Source organism: Rhodnius prolixus, unplaced genomic scaffold, assembly GCF_049639745.1.
Source record: "Rhodnius prolixus isolate KJV_2025 unplaced genomic scaffold, Rpr scaffold_20, whole genome shotgun sequence".
NCBI lineage: Eukaryota > Metazoa > Arthropoda > Insecta > Hemiptera > Reduviidae > Rhodnius > Rhodnius prolixus.
This window is the reverse complement of record NW_027411595.1, coordinates 3,046,064-3,068,476: the sequence shown is the minus strand read 5'-3', so window position 1 is coordinate 3,068,476 and position 22,413 is coordinate 3,046,064. Positions and strand designations below refer to the sequence as shown.

The window sequence follows — 22,413 nt, the reverse complement described above, 5'->3', positions numbered from 1 at the left end:
TCCCAAACCAGTTTTGAGTTAACCTGATAGGAACTAATTGCCCGTAGAGCAGCCTGACTATCCGAGAAAATTACGACCTTAGAATTAATAATTCCTCGCCCTTCAATCTCGGTAGCACAGAACCTAATTGCAGCTAGTTCAGCCTGAAAAACTGTAGCTAGTTTCCCTAGGCTAACCGAAAAGCTACATTTCGGCTTCACCCCGTACACTCCCGCTCCCACACCCTCCTCCATCTTGGAGCCATCAGTGTACCACATTGAATCTCCCACCATTGGGGGTCCACGTCTTCAAGCCTCCCGGTCTCCAATACAGACTTTGAACGGCTTGTCGAAGTTATATTTGGGAGTCATAAAATCCGAAGGCAGGCCCAAAATAGGATCGGCCTCCAGCTCCTCGTATAACTCTTGATATGCTCCTCCATGCCTGACGGTAATAGGAGCTTGTCCTTCCATAAGCCTAACGACGACGGCCCTTGTAACGCCCTGAATGTTTATGTGCAGTGGGGGCAGATTTAACAAAACCTCCAAGGCCGCAGTAGGGGAAGTCCTCATGGCACCAGTGACACTCAGGCAAGCTAGCCTTTGAATACCACTGAGCGCCTGGACTCCACCCTTGCCCACCAAACCACCGCCCCATGTGACACCATGGGTCCTACTACACTCTTGTAAATCCAGAGTGTCATCTTAGGGCTTAGTCCCCTAAACTAATGATTAATACAGGATATATAGGCAACAGCAATCGCTTTTCTCAATTTCCTTTTCAAGATTGCCCACGTCGTAATTTACTGATATTTGATGAACCCAACGTTGAGCCAATGGCGTTAGAAAACTTTAAGTTATTATTTGCTGGTACACCAACACCAGCAAATATTAAATACGAATCCCAAAACCTCATTAATCGTACTCCTGTTATTGTTACCTGTAACCGAGATCCATTCCCTAAGACACCTGAATTTCAAACGCGCATTCGTAGGTTTTATTGGACCCATCGTATCGATAACAATATTAAACAATTAACAGCTGAAATACATCCATTAGGTTTATTTCAGCTGTTAACAAATACATCAACTGCCATTACACCACCTAATGCAGAAGATGATATTATTGATTATGACTTTGGCTCCGATTATACATATATGCATGCCAATTTAGAGGAAGATCATACACAAACAGCAGCAGATGTTATCAATAATTTTAATTTAGATTTATTATAAAATATATAATTACATACTGTATCATTTATAAAATAGTATCATAATGATCAATAAATGGATATGTGTACATATATGACTTTAATTTAAACTTGGTGCAAACCCTAAAATACTATTATTATACATCATACCAATACCAAATGGTTTACTACCAAATGGAGTCCTATTAGGACCATATAAGGAATTATGAATATAATCCTGATTATAATCGGTAACTAACTCAATTCTGGTTTTTACCTCCCATGTAGCACAAGCAGTAACATATTCCTGTAATTCCTTATCTGGAGCATTACTTTGAATTGGTAAAATACCAATATGTAATGATGGTTGAGCATGGCCTGAATTTGGAGGCGTATGATCTAATATGGTTACAGAATGACATTGCTCAACACATTCCTTTATATAATTATCATAACTATTTTCTGTACGTTTAATACTATTCAATTTATTTATTCTTGTAATAGTAAATGCCTCTTTATCCACCTTTCCTTTATATAATGAAATATCCTCACCACCCATAATACATTCATGATGCGCAGCATCATCAATATCTATCTGCGTTTGCTTAGCCTTCAATACATTTGTTTTAATATCATAATGATAATGAACAACAGGAATATCTATATGATCTAAATAATTATACATTTTTAAATGCTTATTTAATTCAGGCCACCCAGCAGATACTTGTTTATTTTTATCAGTATCTTTATATGGCTGCAAGATACCAGCATATAATTTTAATGCACGCGAAATACCCATACATGTTGGAATAGACACATCGTAATTATCATCATACATATGATGTCCCCATAACCGTTCACTAATATCATGTGTTTTAGGAACATTAAAATTATCAATAACCATAGGTGCGGTTGTATTACGCTCAATTTCATAATTGCGTATCATTAATTTATTATTCAAACCAACGGCACATTGACCAAATACACCTTGTGTATTATTAGCAGACGATGTAATGGACGTACCTGTATCAAAACTAGTTTTAAACCCTTTAGGTGTAACAATACATTCTACACGTACAATACGTGTACCATCGGGTAAATTCTTATATTCTGCATAAGACATCCAAAAACAAACTGCAGATACTGGTAAACATGCTAAACTAGTTAACATAACCTTTGTTTTAAACTCTGTCCCTGGAGTAGCTACTTTATAGGCATTTCCCCATGTATTAATTAAATGTACATGTTCAAATGCAAAATGCGCCATACCTGCCTTAGCAGCAGAAATATAACGAATATCATTATTTATACCACCTGTCGCAGATGATCCACTTATAGCAGTTGTCTGATTGCCTGCAGTCGTTTCTCGGCGTATACGGGATGCAGGTAATTCTTCATGAGATTGATTCACTGTCATTTCTTCAATTTCTTGATCACTTGGTTGTTGCGCCGATAGGAATTCTTCAAAATGTGATTCTCCTGTTGCTGGTTTGCGTGACGGTCCCTCTTCCGGTTCTTCTTCCCTACTTTCTTGAATTCGTTCAAAGCGTCTTTGCCTTCTACGTCTTTGCGTTTCTTGTGCACGTCTTTGTGCTTGTCTGTAGTAGACTTTATAACCCCACCGATAATTGCCTTCGTTGAATGGTTTACCGTCTTTTCTGAGTTTATTTTCCGCTGTAAATTAGGATATATATTTTTATGTAATATACCTTCAACTACATATTTACTACCAATCCCAGCGAAACCAACTAACGAATGCCAATTACCAGTTGTTATAAAATCTTTACCAAATTGTTTTATTGCTTTCGCATCACTTACATGAATATCATCAAATGAACGTGCACGTTCATATAATAAATCATGTTCCATAGCAATACGATCATCAGCATCAATTGGCCGTTGTGTGTAATCGCTAGGACCAGGACCGAAAAAATTATGACGTGTCCACATTACCTTGTATGCGCGCTTTATATGAAGAATAATCTTCTACAGGTATACCCTCTCCTTCAGAATCAGAACTTGACATCCTGTAAGTATACACTGCATGAGTACATAGTCTAATAATACAATGTAGCATTGTCAATACGTATATAAACATAAAGTGTGTACTTACTTGTTGGATTGATCATTTTGGTACTGGTAAGTACACACTTTATGTTTATATACGTATTGACAATGCTACATTGTATTATTAGACTATGTACTCATGCAGTGTATACTTACAGGATGTCAAGTTCTGATTCTGAAGGAGAGGGTATACCTGTAGAAGATTATTCTTCATATAAAGCGCGCATACAAGGTAATGTGGACACGTCATAATTTTTTCGGTCCTGGTCCTAGCGATTACACACAACGGCCAATTGATGCTGATGATCGTATTGCTATGGAACATGATTTATTATATGAACGTGCACGTTCATTTGATGATATTCATGTAAGTGATGCGAAAGCAATAAAACAATTTGGTAAAGATTTTATAACAACTGGTAATTGGCATTCGTTAGTTGGTTTCGCTGGGATTGGTAGTAAATATGTAGTTGAAGGTATATTACATAAAAATATATATCCTAATTTACAGCGGAAAATAAACTCAGAAAAGACGGTAAACCATTCAACGAAGGCAATTATCGGTGGGGTTATAAAGTCTACTACAGACAAGCACAAAGACGTGCACAAGAAACGCAAAGACGTAGAAGGCAAAGACGCTTTGAACGAATTCAAGAAAGTAGGGAAGAAGAACCGGAAGAGGGACCGTCACGCAAACCAGCAACAGGAGAATCACATTTTGAAGAATTCCTATCGGCGCAACAACCAAGTGATCAAGAAATTGAAGAAATGACAGTGAATCAATCTCATGAAGAATTACCTGCATCCCGTATACGCCGAGAAACGACTGCAGGCAATCAGACAACTGCTATAAGTGGATCATCTGCGACAGGTGGTATAAATAATGATATTCGTTATATTTCTGCTGCTAAGGCAGGTATGGCGCATTTTGCATTTGAACATGTACATTTAATTAATACATGGGGAAATGCCTATAAAGTAGCTACTCCAGGGACAGAGTTTAAAACAAAGGTTATGTTAACTAGTTTAGCATGTTTACCAGTATCTGCAGTTTGTTTTTGGATGTCTTATGCAGAATATAAGAATTTACCCGATGGTACACGTATTGTACGTGTAGAATGTATTGTTACACCTAAAGGGTTTAAAACTAGTTTTGATACAGGTACGTCCATTACATCGTCTGCTAATAATACACAAGGTGTATTTGGTCAATGTGCCGTTGGTTTGAATAATAAATTAATGATACGCAATTATGAAATTGAGCGTAATACAACCGCACCTATGGTTATTGATAATTTTAATGTTCCTAAAACACATGATATTAGTGAACGGTTATGGGGACATCATATGTATGATGATAATTACGATGTGTCTATTCCAACATGTATGGGTATTTCGCGTGCATTAAAATTATATGCTGGTATCTTGCAGCCATATAAAGATACTGATAAAAATAAACAAGTATCTGCTGGGTGGCCTGAATTAAATAAGCATATAAAAATGTATAATTATTTAGATCATATAGATATTCCTGTTGTTCATTATCATTATGATATTAAAACAAATGTATTGAAGGCTAAGCAAACGCAGATAGATATTGATGATGCTGCGCATCATGAATGTATTATGGGTGGTGAGGATATTTCATTATATAAAGGAAAGGTGGATAAAGAGGCATTTACTATTACAAGAATAAATAAATTGAATAGTATTAAACGTACAGAAAATAGTTATGATAATTATATAAAGGAATGTGTTGAGCAATGTCATTCTGTAACCATATTAGATCATACGCCTCCAAATTCAGGCCATGCTCAACCATCATTACATATTGGTATTTTACCAATTCAAAGTAATGCTCCAGATAAGGAATTACAGGAATATGTTACTGCTTGTGCTACGTGGGAGGTAAAAACCAGAATTGAGTTAGTTACCGATTATAATCAGGATTATATTCATAATTCCTTATATGGTCCTAATAGGACTCCATTTGGTAGTAAACCATTTGGTATTGGTATGATGTATAATAATAGTATTTTAGGGTTTGCACCAAGTTTAAATTAAAGTCATATATGTACACATATCCATTTATTGATCATTATGATACTATTTTATAAATGATACAGTATGTAATTATATATTTTATAATAAATCTAAATTAAAATTATTCATAACATCTGCTGCTGTTTGTGTATGATCTTCCTCTAAATTGGCATGCATATATGTATAATCGGAGCCAAAGTCATAATCCATAATATCATCATCTGCATTAGGTGGTGTAATGGCAGTTGATGTATTTGTTAACAGCTGAAATAAACCTAATGGATGTATTTCAGCTGTTAATTGTTTAATATTGTTATCGATACGATGGGTCCAACAAAACCTACGAATGCGCGTTTGAAATTCAGGTGTCTTAGGGAATGGATCTCGGTTACAGGTAACAATAACAGGAGTACGATTAATGAGGTTTTGGGATTCGTATTTAATATTTGCTGGTGTTGGTGTACCAGCAAATAATAATTTAAAGTTTTCTAACGCCATTGGCTCAACGTTGGGTTCATCAAATATCAGTAAATTACGACGTGGGCAATCTTGAAAAGGAAATTGAGAAAACCGATTGCTGTTGCCTATATATCCTGTATTAATCATTAGTTTTCCTACAATGTTGGCAAACCAAGTTTTACCAACACTAGGAGGACCACTAATTAATAAGCAATTGCACTTCTGTGATTCATGTTTTAACAAAGAAAATAAAAAAGAAAGAAATATAGCAGTATCATGAGTAGACATTTGAAGTGTTAGAATGGTATATATAAATGTAGCGGAGTCTGTAATGGATAATAATGTATGTGGGTGTGAGTAATACTGAATATATTGAACAGAGTCAATATATTCCATTAGATCTATTAATGTCTTGGTAGATAATGTAGTGCGATGAATCTTAAGAGCACTTTGAAATACAGGATCACGCTCTGTAATAAATTGATATTCGCTGTCTAACCAAATAGCAGAGGAGGTTACGTCATGATCAGGAACGATTACATGGCTTTGTAACCACCGGAAAATCGCCTCAATGGCATATTGCTTTCGAGACCAGATCCCGTGTCGGTTACTTTTTCCATTTCTCGAAACAACTGACGTAGTAAACGGATTTGAGGAGTATGTTGGAGAGGATTTAGAACTACCTGAGCATATTTCTTCGTACATTTGTAGCGTTGTGTTGGATCCATCGTTTTCGCTTGTTGGTACGGCATAATTCGTATTTGTACAAGACTCGACCCAGGCGTGGCCATCGACCGACGTTGCGAGCCGTTGGCGCCCTTCCAACGTTGTATAATGTTGTAGATTCCTGATGTAATGGGATAGACGTTCGAAGGTTCCTCGTCTGACGACTCGTCTGTTATAGTGTTGTTTGCGCCCTCTTTTATATTGGTGTTGAATTGAAGCGATCGGTCCGCAACGACAGCTTTTGTTGGAGTATGCACAGTCATGGACGAAGTGGATGTGTGGGGTGTCGGAGTTATGTTTAAAGCAGTACCAGAATCCATCTGGTCGGATGAACCTAAGTACTGCTGTAACGACGTCGTTACACATTGAGTCAAAAGATTGAGCTCGTCCAGGGAACCAGACATCATGAACGATGAATCGTCTGGTTCGTCGGAAAAGTAACTTTGAGCATCTGTGGAATCCAGATTGGTATTGGACGAATAAATCTCCAACATCTGGTTCCATAGAGTTTGAAGTGTCGGATAAGTCTTCAATACCTTCAATGAAATGGTCTTTAACAGTTGTGGCATTTGAAGATGCGTCAGAAGCTGAAGGCGGATGTATGTTCGTATGAGTGTCCATATTGGTTTTATCGATATTTTGCGTTTGGGAGATGTTTTCATACGTTTGACCGGCGGTTCCAGAGCCTCCAGAATCGCTGGATCCTTCATCTGAGAGTTGGGCATACATGTGTCACACTGACAGTTGCTGGTATGAACTTCGTCAATATGATCGGATGTCGACATATCTATAAATATACACTGCATGAGTACATAGTCTAATAATACAATGTAGCATTGTCAATACGTATATAAACATAAAGTGTGTACTTACCAGTACCAAAATGATCAATCCAACAAGGATATGTGAACGAGAGAAATCTTGTGATAGTATTAAGTGACTCCAAACAATATATATACTCTTTGAGCGACGACCTACTGATCGACTCGACCCGTTCTCCTTGAACTTTAAGATAAACGGCGTAAACAAGTTATATAACCAACGACGACCTACACCTATGCTATCGTACCGTTAATCAATGCTTTGCAGATTGGTACAGCACATTTATACCACCTGTCGCAGATGATCCACTTATAGCAGTTGTCTGATTGCCTGCAGTCGTTTCTCGGCGTATACGGGATGCAGGTAATTCTTCATGAGATTGATTCACTGTCATTTCTTCAATTTCTTGATCACTTGGTTGTTGCGCCGATAGGAATTCTTCAAAATGTGATTCTCCTGTTGCTGGTTTGTGTGACGGTCCCTCTTCCGGTTCTTCTTCCCTACTTTCTTGAATTCGTTCAAAGCGTCTTTGCCTTCTACGTCTTTGCGTTTCTTGTGCACGTCTTTGTGCTTGTCTGTAGTAGACTTTATAACCCCACCGATAATTGCCTTCGTTGAATGGTTTACCGTCTTTTCTGAGTTTATTTTCCGCTGTAAATTAGGATATATATTTTTATGTAATATACCTTCAACTACATATTTACTACCAATCCCAGCGAAACCAACTAACGAATGCCAATTACCAGTTGTTATAAAATCTTTACCAAATTGTTTTATTGCTTTCGCATCACTTACATGAATATCATCAAATGAACGTGCACGTTCATATAATAAATCATGTTCCATAGCAATACGATCATCAGCATCAATTGGCCGTTGTGTGTAATCGCTAGGACCAGGACCGAAAAAATTATGACGTGTCCACATTACCTTGTATGCGCGCTTTATATGAAGAATAATCTTCTACAGGTATACCCTCTCCTTCAGAATCAGAACTTGACATCCGTTTTCGGCACGTATTTAAAAAAAAAATTCATCCCTCGGCACGGAATCCCACACCTTGAATTGGGGGGGGGTTTCCAGAGCTGCCCCCGGGGACACCACCCTGGTGACGAGTGACTTCCACCCTAAGCCACCCGGGATTTTTATCGACATCCATGTCTAGATCCGCCGAGTTTAGTTATCCAGGAGGGCCACCTCTTGCAGGATGTAGTATCACTTGATGCTACGCTCGGACGGTCTTGGTGAATAGAAGGTAAAGCTTTGACTATTCACCCTGGCGGAGCCCCCTGAGCATCCCCCTTGGCCCCGTGACGGCCGCATATTCGTCAAGAAAAATGTCGAGGGCGTACCGAAAGTAATTAGCAGAAATTCGCAGGACTTAGTTGTAAACAACAGAGGCAAACTCTTGGTGGATTTAATGAATGAATTCGGTTTATTTGTTTGTAATGGTAGAACGCCAGGAGATGAAATCTTAGGCCGTTTTACAAACATCAATAAACGAGGTTGTAGCGTTGTCGATCTGGTTTGGTTCAATTTAAGCTGTGCACATTATATTTATAATTTCGACATAATAAATAATTCTCAATTCACAGATCATAATCTATGTATTTTGTCAGTTAAAATTCCTTCTTTAAAACTCGGATCTTATAAAAATGTTATCTCTAATTCTACAGTGCATTTTTTGAAAAGAGATAATGAAACCTTAAGAAAGTTTAAGTCCTTATTAGCCGATCCGGACGTTTCTAATGCGAGCCAAGTTTCAATTTTAAATGAAAAGTATTCTTTTTTTATTAATCATATGCACGTGGTATTGAAATCTTCTGGTAGGTTGACAGTTAGAAATTATAATTATTCTTCGTCTAAAAGGGGAGTTGACAATAAACCTTGGTTTAATCATTCCTGTCATTTAGCGAAAAGAAAAGTTAAAGCTCAATTAAAGATCTGCAAGGCAAGATTGTTTAGAAATATTTCTTTAGCCGAGTACCATAAATTAAAAAAAGATTATAAAAATACAATAATGTCCAATAAGAGAAATTATTTTGATAATATAAAGGTGACTTTAAGAAATGTTAAAAATACTACTGAGTTTTGGTCTGCAGTAGCCAAGTTTAGGGTTAAATCATATAGTCCAGATATTCTTTCCTGTCAGGACTGGGAGAAATTTTACAGTGGTATCTTTTCTCCGAAAATTGTAGATAATACTAGCTTTTTTGGTTGTTACGATCCTATTTTGGATAAAGATATCTCTTTGGAGGAGTTACTTTCAAGTATTAATGATTGTAAATTAAAGAAGGCGGATGGGTTGGATTTAATTTCCAACGAATGTTTTAAAAATCTTAGTTCCTCTTGGGTTGAATTTCTGTTGACTTTATTTATTCAGGCTTTTCATTCAGAAGTTCTCCCTAAATCTTGGGCTTCAATAAAAATGAAGTTATTGTATAAGAAGGGTGATCCTTCTGACCCGAATAATTATAGGGGTATAGCGATTTTCAATTGAATTACCAAGCTCTTCACCAAAATTATTTATAATAGGCTTTATGATTGGGTCGAAAAACACATCTTGATCCCCGAGGAGCAGATGGGTTTCCGCAAGGGTAGGGGATGCCACGATTGTGTTTTTGTACTTTCTTCTATAGTTAATATCAGCCTTAGACTAAAGCGTAGTAGTGTTTACGGTCTTTGTGGATTTTAGAAGAGCTTTTGTTTCGGTTAGTCATGGGAAATTATGGCATAATCTCTATGGTCTAGGTGTAAGTCGAAAGATCCTACAAGTTATTAAAAATCTGTATGACAATGTTTCGATGGTAATTCAAGCCGTAATGATTATTCTAAAGAGATACTCCTTTCGGAGGGGATTTTACAGTGCGAAATCTTCAGTCCTCTTTTGTTTTCTTTGTATATTACAGATATAGTGGCTTTCTTCAACTCTAGAAACTTAACTGGACTCACGTTAAATAAAGACAAAGATCTGTATATGATCTTGTATGCAGATGATATGGTCCTTCTTGCCCCCACTTGGATGAGTTCCCAAAAGCAATTAATTGTTCTAAAGGAGTACTGAGAGGAGAATTTATTGAATGTCGATATCAGCAAGACTTTTGCAATGGTCTTTTCGAAGGGTGTAAATTTATCAAATGTAAAGCAATTGTGTAAAGGAGAGAATAATTTAAATTTTTCTAATACCTTCACTTAAGATAAGATAATAGATGGGACGGGACCTTACGCCCCTCGGCACCGCAGCCACAAAAGACTTATTGTTCCAGTCCCTTCTTAGTTCTAGTAGGCGAACCCTCCCCTCCTAAAGAGGTTGAGGACCATCCCTACTAGTTCTTTTTGAGCTACTATCTCCTTCGGCCTCAGCGTTCCAAAGGTTTCATAGCGCAAACGCTCGATTGGAACACAATCGTACAGCAGGTAAGAGGCCGTTTCCTCCTCTTCCTGACATAATCTGCACAATGGTTCCGAGCTAATAAGCCCCAACTTGCGCAGATGCTTCCTGAACCTACCGTGCCCCGTGAATAGGCCTGTAATCAGAGTAATCTGATTTCTACCCAAATACAGGGTCTCTTTGGTTCTTTGCTTACACAGCCAAGGCATCATGGTCTTGCTGTGTTTAACCCCTGGACACATCACCCAGTTCTTTTCGTGCTCCCTCCAGATCCAGTCTCTGAGGGCCGCCCGAACCGAACCCCTGGTGATCCCCAGAACAGGCTCCGGACCGATAAAAGGAGTGTTAGATCCATTCCTGGCCAGATGATCAGCTTTATCATTCCCTTCTATACCCACATGACCCAGCCCCCATTCCAACCGAACATTTTTGTGCCGCGCCAGTAGTTCTAGGGCCTTCCTGCATTCTCAAACCAGAGAAGAGGTCATTCTGAAGGATACAAGAGCCTTCAGTGCAGCCTGGCTGTCCGAAAAGATGCGAATCTCCCTATTCCTAGGTTCCATCCGCAGGTTTTCCTCAGCACATATTTTAATAGCAAATACCTCGGCCTGGAAGACTGGCGTATCTCCCAAGAGACCTCACAATGAGTACCTCGGGTTTAACCTCATACACTCCAGACCCAATCCCACAGTCCATCTTGGAGCCATCGGTAAACCAAATGCCTCCCTTCCGGTACTCGTCCATCCAGTTCGCCCGCCATTCAGTCCTAGGTTTAATCTCCTTAAAAAAACTTACAGTTTAAAAAGTTAAGTATAAGGTTTGATAAAACGACAAAAGATACACAAATCAGCAAGTACCTATCATTTCAATCATACTACAGCTCGTAATAATTTCAGCTATTTAGGAACATTTTCAAAAAGCTTATTTTATTTAAATTGGTTTCTAATTTTTCCCCATTTTTATAAAAGATTTCTCTTACTATTAAGTTTTCCGAGAACATTCCCCTGTGAACAGTGTCTTAATGTATCCTTACAGAAGATATTAGAAAAAGAATCCATTGTACTTTTGAAACAATTGATATCATTTAAGTATAATTTTACTGCATTAAATTTTCATTAATATTTTTTACATTCTATTACACGTCACAGACCCTTATGCTGGCCATTTTTTTATCAATAAAATATTTTTGCTTAGGGAAGAGTAACACCCCTCTAGCTCATACTGATTGTTATAGGAGTTAATAAACGATTAATGTACAGGTTTTTTAATGAGACGCTATTCTATTAAACAATTCAAAAAATCATAAAACGTTTTTAAGAAAATTCACCTTACCAACATACATTTACGAAATTATTGTTATTATTACTTTTACTTGTTTACATCTAAGTGCAATTTAGGAAATTATACATCGTCGGTTTAAGTTCATCCTTTGATTAAACAGATTGGCACTATACTGTACCAAATGGTCAAATGTTAATTAAAAATAAGAGTTAATTAATTACAAATATTTATAGTAATACAATATATTAATGTATACAGCTTCCTTTAAATCTGTCCTCATCTGATTATACATATGAATTTTCTTATGCTGCGAAAATATTTTCTGCTAATATAAAAATGCAGTTTACATTACGGCTTAATAAATGTTAGTAAACAGGCATTTTAATTTAACTCTGTTCCCAATTGTTATTTTTTATCTTTACTATGCTCTTTATTTTGAATAATCATCACTCGACCTGGCAAACCCTACTCAAATCACACGCGCAATGAAATAGAAAAAGATAAAGCTAGAGTTTTTCTATCACTGTAGTATGCAGTAAAATTATACTTAAATGATATCAATTGTTACAAAAGTGCAATGGATTCTTATTTGTTTTGAATATCTTCTGTAAGGATGCATGAAGACACTGTTCACAGGGAAATGTTCTCAGAAAACTTAATAGTAAGAGAAATCTTTTATAAAAATGACGAAAAATTAGAAACCAATTTAAATAAAATAAGCTTTTTGAAAATGTTTCTAAATGGCTGAAATTATTAAGAGCTGTAGTATGATTGAAATGGTAGACACTTGCTGATTTGTGTACCTTTTGTCGTTTAATCAACCCTTATACATAACTTTTTAAACTGTAAGTTTTTGTTAAGGAGATTTTTGTACCTTTTAGAAAGTTTTAATTATAGTTTCATAGTCCTATTACGTACATTATTTAAACTTCATAGACAGCTCTGAATATGATCTCTCTGCGTACAGTTTACCTTTATATCTGCAACATAATGAAACGGACCCCTCATCCTTTTACAACCGGGGCTTTGGACCGGCTTCGGCGGATTTAGTCCGTCAGTTAGTTTTAGTCACACATAATATAATAAAAAAGTACAATTGCTGTAAAAAAAATAGTTATATAGAACAAACATTTCACAGAGAGGATTATTTATTTAACAATATGTATTTAGCTTCCTCTGAATTAGGTATGCAATTCTTCCTACAACTTCATCAAACAGAAAATTAATTTTGGTTGGAAATCTAAACTTTTCTGCATTATTAAACAAAAAACAAAAAACGTAAGATATAAAAAAAATCGGTAAAGAAGTTGAATAAGAACAATATAATTTCCGTCCGTCAAGTTGGTATGGCCACCACTGAGTTTTTTAAACAAATTTCGCACATCGTTTGTGCCGGCGATTCACCAAGTTTCATCGTTTGTGCCGCTAAATTACGGAAGTTATTAGCAAAACAAAGTGGCCAAACCAACTTGACGTCAAGTTAGTATGACCACCTATTTATTTTCAACTTATTAAAATTTTCTCTTTAACAATCGTTTGTGCCGCGTTCGTGCCGGCGATTCACCAAATTTTGTCGTTTGTGCCGCTAAATTACGGAAGTTATTAGCAAAACAAAGTGGCCATACCAACTTGACGTCAAGTTGGTATGGCCACTTTTTATTTTTTGAATTTTTCAAAAATTTCTTTTTACCATTCGTTTGTGCCGCGTTTGTGCCGGCGATTCACCAAATTTCAGCTTTATAGCTTAAAAATTAAAAAAGATATTAAAGAAAACTTTCCCTCGCACTGAGAGCACCATAGCGGCAAGTTACCTTACTAACACTTATTTAAGAATTTCTTCAAAAACACTTATCAAACACAGCAAATATTAGTACTTTTCTTTTACCTACAAAATTAGAAATAACTAATTTATTAAAATCAAAATATATTTTCGTTTGTTGCGCCATACCAAGCGAGATATTCGTATGTCAAGTTAATACGACACAAATTGATATAACTATTTATTTTTTGAATTTTTTCAAAATTTCTTTTTGCCAATCTCTTTGGCCTCGTTTGTGCCGCTGATTCGCCAAATTTCATCGTTTGTGCCGCATTATTAAGCGAGATATTCGCATGTCAAGATGGTATGGCAACTTTTTATTTTTGAGTTTTTACTAAATTTCATTTTACCATTCGTTTGGGCTTCGTTTGTGCCGGCGATACACCAAATTTCATCGTTTGTGCCGCATTATTAGGCGAGATATTCGCATGTCAAGTTGGTCTGGCCACTTTTTATTTTTTGAGTTTTTTCAAAATTTCTTTTTACCATTCGTTTGTGCCGCGTCTGTGCCGGCCATTCCCCAAATTTCAGCCATTTAGCTCAAAAATTGAAAAAGTTATTAAGGATTTAAAGTGGCCATACCAACATGACGGAAGTTGGACATGCGATTTCGCTTGTCTTTAAGATTTTTCAAAATTTCTTTTTGCCAATCTCTTTGGCCTCGTTTGTGCCGGCTATTCACCCAATTTCATCGTTTGTGCCGCAATATTAAAGAAGTTATTAAAGAAAAACTGTTACTGACATACTGAGGCCAGCAGCGCATTTCTACGTCAACTAAAGTAACTAACTGCCAGCATACACCAGCGGTAGATGGGTTTATAATTTATCCATAAATACATATCTATTACAGCAAATAATTGTATTTTTCTTTTACCTAAAACTTTACTAATAATTATTTTAGTAATATTAAAAGTTTTTTTCGTTTGTACCGCCATATTAAGCGAGATATTAGCGTGTCAAGTAAATATGAGAAAAATTGATATAACTTTTCATTTCTTGAATTTTTTCAAAATTTCTTTTTGCCAATCTCTTTGGCCTCGTTTCTGCTGGTGATTCGCCGAGTTTCATCGTTTGTGCCGCATTATTAAGCGAGATATTCGCATGTCAAGTTGATATGACCACTTTTTATTTTTGACTTTTTTCAAAATTTTTTTTTACCATTCGTTGTGGCTTCGTTCGTGCCGGCGATTCACTAAATTTCATCGTTTTTCCGCAATATTAAAGAAGCTATTACATAAAAGTTTTGCCCATGTAAGAATTAAAAACCGTCGACTTGCGCGCACTGCTACGGCTAGTAAACTAACTGCTACAGTATATGAGAAGACGAATGTTTTATATTTAGTCTCCAATACTGCAAATATTTTTATTTTTTTCCTCCTACAGCTTTGGAAATAACTATTTTTTATTTTTCAAAAGTTTTTTCGTTTTGTGCTGCCATACTAAGCGAAATATTCGCGTGTCAAGTTGGTCGTGCGACTTTTTATTTTTTGAATTTTTTTGCTTTTTATTATTTGTTTTTGTCGGCTATTTGCCAAATTTACGCTTTGCTGTTGAAAAGTTAATTTAAAATATGTACTTTAAAAAATAATTTTTTTTACCATCAATTTCTGTTTCCATTACATGATGAAAGTAACTGCATTCCTAACATGATGTGGTCTTTATTTTCATTCATTGTTACTTCTTTATCTTTAGAATGCATTCTTGGTTTCCGTAAGAGAAAGTTTTTCTTATGCCTTTTATTCTGAGTAATCACATACAAATGCAATGAAAATGGTGGAATACTTATTAGTTTTACTGCAGGTTACAGTTGAATTTTGAATTATGGAGTTAAAAACAATTTTGAATATTGTGTTGGTCTTACAGAAGTATTCGAGAGCATAAATTACAATAAATTATCAAATAAATTAGTAAGCAGTAATTATTCATTCTTAAATTAAAATTGAATGCCCTCCCTTTAATTACTTGTACTAATATAATTTACTAAAAATATGCGTATCTTTACCTATTTTATATTACATGTATAAAACATTATTTCTGGGAAGAACACTTACATTAATATTGAAGAAAACTATATTATTTAATAATAACCCAGATTAATTATTACATATTTTTAATGATGGTCTACTACCTAATAAAATAAAGTAGAAAAAAAATTTCGTCGGAGAATGAACTTCAACCGATAATTTTTATTCACAAAATAAATAAAATAAATAATACAAAAAAAAGATTTCTTTCTTTCTCCCGAATGTTGACGAATGGAAGACAATTTTTATTAAGTAACATCATTTTATAGTGATTGACCAACATGTCAATTTGTAGATTTGACCAAATAAACGAAAAATAAGAAAAAAGTCAACTTATTTTCTTATCAATCCACCTTAGCAACAGCTTGTTTTTTTCCTTGATTTTGAACTTTTAAAACAAATAACCGTCTACTGATACCAAGGAACTTTGCAATAATTAATATATTACTGGAGCTGCTGCCCAAAGGCTTCTTAATAACGAAATTGAAAGAATCACCTCTAAAAACGGCTCATATCCCATATAATACCCTTTTGTTGAAGGGGTGTCAATTACTGGTGCCCAGTCAATTACTGGTCCCTTCACCCTAAATACTATCACGTAAAACTGATTAAATCTTATGAAACCATATGTTTGTCCTAATTTATTTTCTGCAAAAGATGGTAGGAGGATAATTAAACAAGCAATGGGGTGGGAATAATAAAAATTCTCTCACATTCTTGATATGTAAGTTTAAAAATATCTCTTGCTACACCCGAGCAACGAGGGAGGAAAAAAAAATGTCCATGATAGTGAAACTTGTTAAAATTGTAACTGGACCTCGGGCTCCAGCCAGGAATTTTATTTCCTTGTTGTTCTTCTTCTTTTGGAAACTCCACAGCAATGTCAGTTGAGTTTTATGGTGGCTGGAATGAAAATAAATAGTAATTAAAATAAAACAGTAAAATAAAAATTTATATCAGTGACACTTGTAAAAATTATAAATTACCTCTGGCTTCTGCCAGGAATTGCATGAGTAACATATTCCACCTCTTCTTCAGGGCTCTCCATTCTTCTTTTGGGAACTTCACCAACAATGTCAGTTGAGTTTTATGGTGGTTGGAATGAAAATAAATAGTAATTAAAATGAAACAGTTAAATAAAAATTTATATCAGTGAAACTTGTAAGAATTATAAATTACCTCTGGCTTCTGCCAGGAATTGTGTGAGTAACATATTCCACCTCTTCTTCAGGGCTCTCCATTCTTCTTTTGGGAACTTCACCAACAATGTCAGTTGAGTTTTATGGTGGTTGGAATGAAAATAAATAGTAATTAAAATGAAACAGTTAAATAAAAATTTATATCAGTGAAACTTGTAAGAATTATAAATTACCTCTGGCTTCTGCCAGGAATTGTGTGAGTAACATATTCCACCTCTTCTTCAGGGCTCTCCATTCTTCTTTTGGGAACTTCACCAACAATGTCAGTTGAGTTTTATGGTGGTTGGAATGAAAATAAATAGTAATTAAAATAAAACAGTAAAATAAAAATTTATATCTGTGAAACACTTCTTCAGGGCTCTCCATTCTTCTTCCCTCTATCCCTCAGGTTTCGGATGTGGTACTAACCGATTTATAAGACTACCCGTAGCATCTACTGACAATACAGTGTAATTTTCAGAGCTATACTTCTTATATAACGTAATTTGGGAGGATGTCCAATAGTGAACAAAGAAAGGATCTAAACCACAGCTGTGGACACTGCCAATATATGGGAGGGTATACTTCACGGACCAGATTGCAAGTACAGGGTTTCTATGCAATCGTTTCTCTAAATTACTCTCATACTTGGCTTGAAGATATACCTGATCTGAATGGACATGAGAAAGTTCTTTATCTCCAAAAGTCATCAGCTCATTAGCCAGTTCTCTACGATATGAGGTAGCAGTCATTTTACTTAAACTATCAACAACCTGCAACCTCTTTATTCCCGATAATTTTCTCTTTACTGCACTATCGTGTTTCATTTCTGGATCGTAATCATAAACTGAACAGTGCAATTTAATGTTACTCTGTTCTTCATCAAGTACCTTAGCTATTGTTAAAGTGGCTCCACACTGTTTGCATTTGGACTCAACAAAATTGTTTCCTGTGCCTGGACGAAATATCCATCCAACTACCCTTTGGAAGAACAGTCCTCCTTCTGAACTTAATGTTTGGCCTACATGTTTCATTTCTCGCAGTAAAAATAGAGTGTGGTCTTATCAACTGCCACTGCTCTGCATTTATATGTAAATCAAACTGACAAGAAACGCTAGTACTTGAATCGCTTTTATCAGCTTCCTCCTCTTCACTAGAAATGCCTTCTTGCGAAATATTTTCCTTCTTTTCTTCTATTTTATTCAAAAGCTGTGGAGTTATTTCAATGGCGTTTCTTCTTAAGAAATTTTACACAGCTTTTGCGCTGACTTTATAATCTAAGTCGGAGTTGCACTGTTGCTCTGGTCGAGTGAACATCGTTCTCTTTGTGTATATCTGTTTTTCAGTAAAAACCCTATCCTGCTCGGATTTGAACAGTGAAAATTGGTGTAAAGTTAGAGTGTTGTACTTAGAGTGCGGGGTGGAAATTTGAGAAAATTTCATCGAACAGTTTGTTATTTATTTTAAGTTGAAAATTAACATTTTATTAAATTTGATATAACTTTGGCGAGATTTATGTGAAGGCGTGGTCAGGGTGGGGATACGGCTTGGATAGGAGTTACCCCCGCCAGGTAATTACTGCTTATTAAAGGTAAATATTAAAAGTGAACTTATCCACAAAACTCGGCACCATCGCAGAATAATCTGCCTGCTGTCAGTCAATAATATTTGTTTTTCTTTACTTATTTAATCTGTGAAGATGGCTGATTTAGAAAAGATTTTCAGCGCAATCAGTTCATTAAAAATGAGTGTTGATGACAACATAAAAAAACCGACGAAATTAAAAATATGTTGGCTGAAACAAATAAAAAGTTCGACTTAATGGAAAAGGAGATTACAACGATAAAAAAAGAGTGCACCGAACTAAAAAAGTTAAATAAGAAACAGAGTATAAAAGTAAAATTACTAGAAAAAGAAGCTCGAGCAAAAAATTTGGTGTTGTACGGTTTAAAGATCGAGTCCGATAATATGAAGGATGTGTTATCAGAAATTGTACAAGTATTTAATTCTAAATTAGAAGTCAGTTGTTTGGAATCTGACATTACTTATATTCGTAAGCTGGGAAACAGTCCTAATAAGCCCACTTTGTTGATTAGATTTGAAAGTGAAAAAAAAGAAACGAGATTTTGAATAAGAGATTTAGTTTAAAAGGAACAAATTTGGTTGTAACGGAGGTGTCGCGTATTACTACGCGAATTTATAAAAAAAGGGACACCAGAGGGGGGACTCTCAATTTTTCTATACATGATTGACTGGCCACACTGTTCGGTAGGCAGTGCTGAGTTCAACACCCCTGGCGGCTAGTAGTAGTAGTCATCTATCGTCATTCGTCATTGCTCTATCAACCTTTTAACTGTGTGCTTGTACAGTACAGCCTTTTACAACTGGACCGGAACGCCATCTTGCCTTCTACCAGCACATGTCTGCCTTTTGATCATTCTTCATTTATCTGCCCTAGACGGCCTTTTTTGTGGCAGTGGTGGTTCCTTTTATACTGTGCCATTCAACTTAGTAAAGCAGCCTTATTCTAATTCACTTCAAATATTGGATTAACAGGTGAATCAATTCGTCAATCGGTAAGTCAGCCTATTTTATCCTTTACATCCTCCTTACCCCTGGGGTATTATTCTTATTACTATTATCATTATTATTATTCCTTATACCTGGGAGTTGTCTGGCTTGCTGGCGGATGTTTATTCACTCTTTTACATCATTCATCAATTACGCTACACTTCCGCTGCTTCACCTAATTACTCGGCACTACTTACAACTTGTGAGCACTGTATTACACGCATTTTGCATCATTATTACTACCAGCTATCCCAGTGTTCAAGGGACATTACGTCGGAAACCTGGTAGCTGTACCTACATCTCAACAGTGTGCGTCCAGTTAATCTCAGCCTCCTTCTTAGCGCTGATTCAGGGTAGCCTCGTCCTCAAGGTATTTCCCACTTTATATTTGTTATTTACTATCCCAGGTGATTTAAGGGCCTTTTAACAATTATCCTCTATTTTATAACTTTTTTGCTCTGATCTTTTCCATAGGCCAGAGCTGGTCCTCCATTTCATAGGAAACCGGATTGTGGGGGCTTGCTTCTACATCTGCCGTTTCCAACCTTTCACACCAGCACCTTGGATCTGCATGGGCTTCTACAGCTTAATCCAGTCCATTACCAGTGCGCCTGACATCGGCGTTGCCGGCTAAAGACTGGGTTTTGGGTTATCATCACCAAAAATGATGTAGTGAAGAAAAATAAATGCATGGTCGTTGTAAACACTAAAAGACTAGTTCTTATTTTTCGACCACCTGATTCCTGATCTTTAGCAAGTGGGTATTTCCAGTTTAAATACTCCACAGGAGGACTTCCCCAAAGAAATTAGAGAAGAAAGAAGAGTTTTATATAAATATTACCAACTGGCGAGAGAAAAAGGTGAAGATACGAAGATGCGTTACGATTATGTTGTCAACTCAAATAAATTTTTCTATGAAGATATAGTGAACGCCAGCGGGGCTACCAAAACATCGCAGAAGAAGAAAAAAATAACGCCAAAAAAAAGATCTACAAGGAAAAGGAGTAGTGAAAAGGAAACATCGCAGACAGAAGACTCCAGCCGCCCCCCTACGCCGAGAACTAGCCAATTAATTCAATGGTTGAACACACCAGATCGAAACAAACTAGAGCAGGTATTGAAAAAGGTAAAAACGTCAAGGGATAGGCCTATTTCGGAATAGCAACTAACTCCTCATTATCCAAAAAATAGAAAGCATGAAAAGAGTAATACAACTGAACAGTATTCCAAAACAATATTTCTAAAGGTAGCGTTTCTTAATATAAACGGCTTTAATAATATGTTTAACTTAGATAAAACGGAATGTATGGAATTTCAGTCATCCGATGTTATCTGTTTGTCAGAAAGTTGGTTAATTAATGAGCCCAAACCCCTTACATATTTGCAAAATTATAATTTAATTACAGCCAGCGCAATAAAGGAAAAATCTAAAGGTCGCCCAAGCGGAGGCCTAATGATTTACGAGGTGTGTTCAAAAAGTAACGGGAATTTTCGTTTTTTGAAAAAAATATTTATTTATTCATCTACATTAATATTGTCGCCTTCAAAGTAGTCCCCTTCGCATACAATACACTTGTGCCAGCGCTTTTTCCAATCCTCGAAACACTTCTGAAACTCGATCTTTGTGATAGCTTTCAGCGATTCGCTTTTAATGTCATCTATGCTTGTAAAACGACGGCCTTTTAATGTTCTCTTTATGTTTGGAAATAGAAAAAAGTGACATGGAGCCATGTCTGGCGAATATGGAGGCTGGGGCATCGTTAAAGTTTTGTTTTTGGCCAAAAATTCACGAACAAGCAATGAAGTGTGAGCAGGTGCATTATCGTGGTGCAAAATCCATGAATTGTTTTGCCACAAATCCGGGCGTTTTTTTCGGATTGCTTCACGCAAACGGCGTTGAACTTGTAGGTAGTACTCCTTATTGATTGTTTGACCTTGTGGCACGAATTCATGATGCACTATGCCATAAAAATCGAAGAACACAGTGAGCATAACCTTCACATTCGACCGCACTTGTCGAGCCTTTTTCGGTCTTGGCGATCCAGAATGCCACCACTGGGACGATTGAGCCTTAGTTTCGACATCATATCCGTAAACCCATGTTTCGTCACCTGTTATAACACGTTTCAGTAGATCCGCATCGTTGTCGACTTCATTGAGTGACTCTTGAGCAACTTCCATTCTCCGCTGTTTTTGTTCGAAATTCAACAATTTTGGAACAAATTTTGCTGCCACACGTTTCATACCCAAAACATCCGAAAAAATTTCATGGCATGAGCCAATTGATATGGCAACATCATCAGCGACTTCTCTGATTGTGATTCGGCGATCGTTCATAACCATTTCTTTCACTTTTTTCACGTTTTCATCGGTTGTTGATGTGCTTGGACGTCCAGGTCGTTCGTCATCTTCAACGTTTTCGCGGCCATCTTGGAAACGCTTATACCACTCGTAAATCCTTGTTTTACTCATAGCAGACTCACCATATGCCTTTATTAACATTTCACACACTTTATTTCATTTTTTACGCAAAATTTAATACAAATTCTTTGATCCATTTTTTTTAACAAACAAAAATCGCCAAGCTCGAAAAACACGTCTAACCTTAACGGCTGCCACTTAAGAAGTAAACAATGAATATTACTGAAAATTTTATCGTACTTCAGGGGCATGTGTACCAACATAATAAAAAAAAAAATTTTACAATCAGACTCTCCAAACCCGCGAAATTTAAAAATTCCCGTTACTTTTTGAACACACCTCGTATATTAAGAAAGAATTCAAATGTGAAGTATTAGAGATCTCCCTCTTTTGGATATTTATAAAAGTTATGTTGGGTAACTCTGAAATGATAATAGGTAG

General features: G+C 36.2%; 3 protein-coding genes and 1 long non-coding RNA gene across 4 annotated transcripts; 1 reads left to right on the top strand and 3 right to left on the bottom strand.

Moving 5' to 3' along the window:
• Positions 1-1,177: 1,177 nt before the first annotated feature.
• Positions 1,178-7,194, bottom strand: LOC141451973 (uncharacterized). Its single transcript, XM_074123792.1, has 5 exons — positions 7,002-7,194; positions 6,628-6,916; positions 6,423-6,557; positions 3,124-3,197; positions 1,178-2,844 (listed from the first exon to the last, which is right to left on the bottom strand). The coding sequence occupies exons 1-5, from the start codon at positions 7,192-7,194 to the stop codon at positions 1,292-1,294; spliced, it is 2,244 nt and encodes a 747-aa protein (XP_073979893.1). The 3' UTR covers positions 1,178-1,291.
• LOC141451955 (uncharacterized) lies at positions 3,283-5,301 on the top strand. The gene is made up of 3 exons (XM_074123771.1): positions 3,283-3,309; positions 3,396-3,469; positions 3,749-5,301. The coding sequence occupies exons 2-3, from the start codon at positions 3,397-3,399 to the stop codon at positions 5,299-5,301; spliced, it is 1,626 nt and encodes a 541-aa protein (XP_073979872.1). The 5' UTR covers positions 3,283-3,309; position 3,396.
• Positions 7,195-7,540: 346 nt separating the features above from the next.
• Positions 7,541-8,290, bottom strand: LOC141451972 (uncharacterized). Its single transcript, XM_074123791.1, has 2 exons — positions 8,218-8,290; positions 7,541-7,938 (listed from the first exon to the last, which is right to left on the bottom strand). Exons 1-2 carry the CDS (start codon positions 8,288-8,290, stop codon positions 7,541-7,543), a joined length of 471 nt encoding a protein of 156 aa, XP_073979892.1.
• Positions 8,291-16,788: 8,498 nt separating this feature from the next.
• Positions 16,789-17,288, bottom strand: LOC141451980 (uncharacterized). The gene is made up of 3 exons (XR_012457207.1): positions 17,175-17,288; positions 16,982-17,057; positions 16,789-16,864 (listed from the first exon to the last, which is right to left on the bottom strand). It is a non-coding gene; the product is annotated as an uncharacterized lncRNA (long non-coding RNA).
• Positions 17,289-22,413: the final 5,125 nt, after the last annotated feature.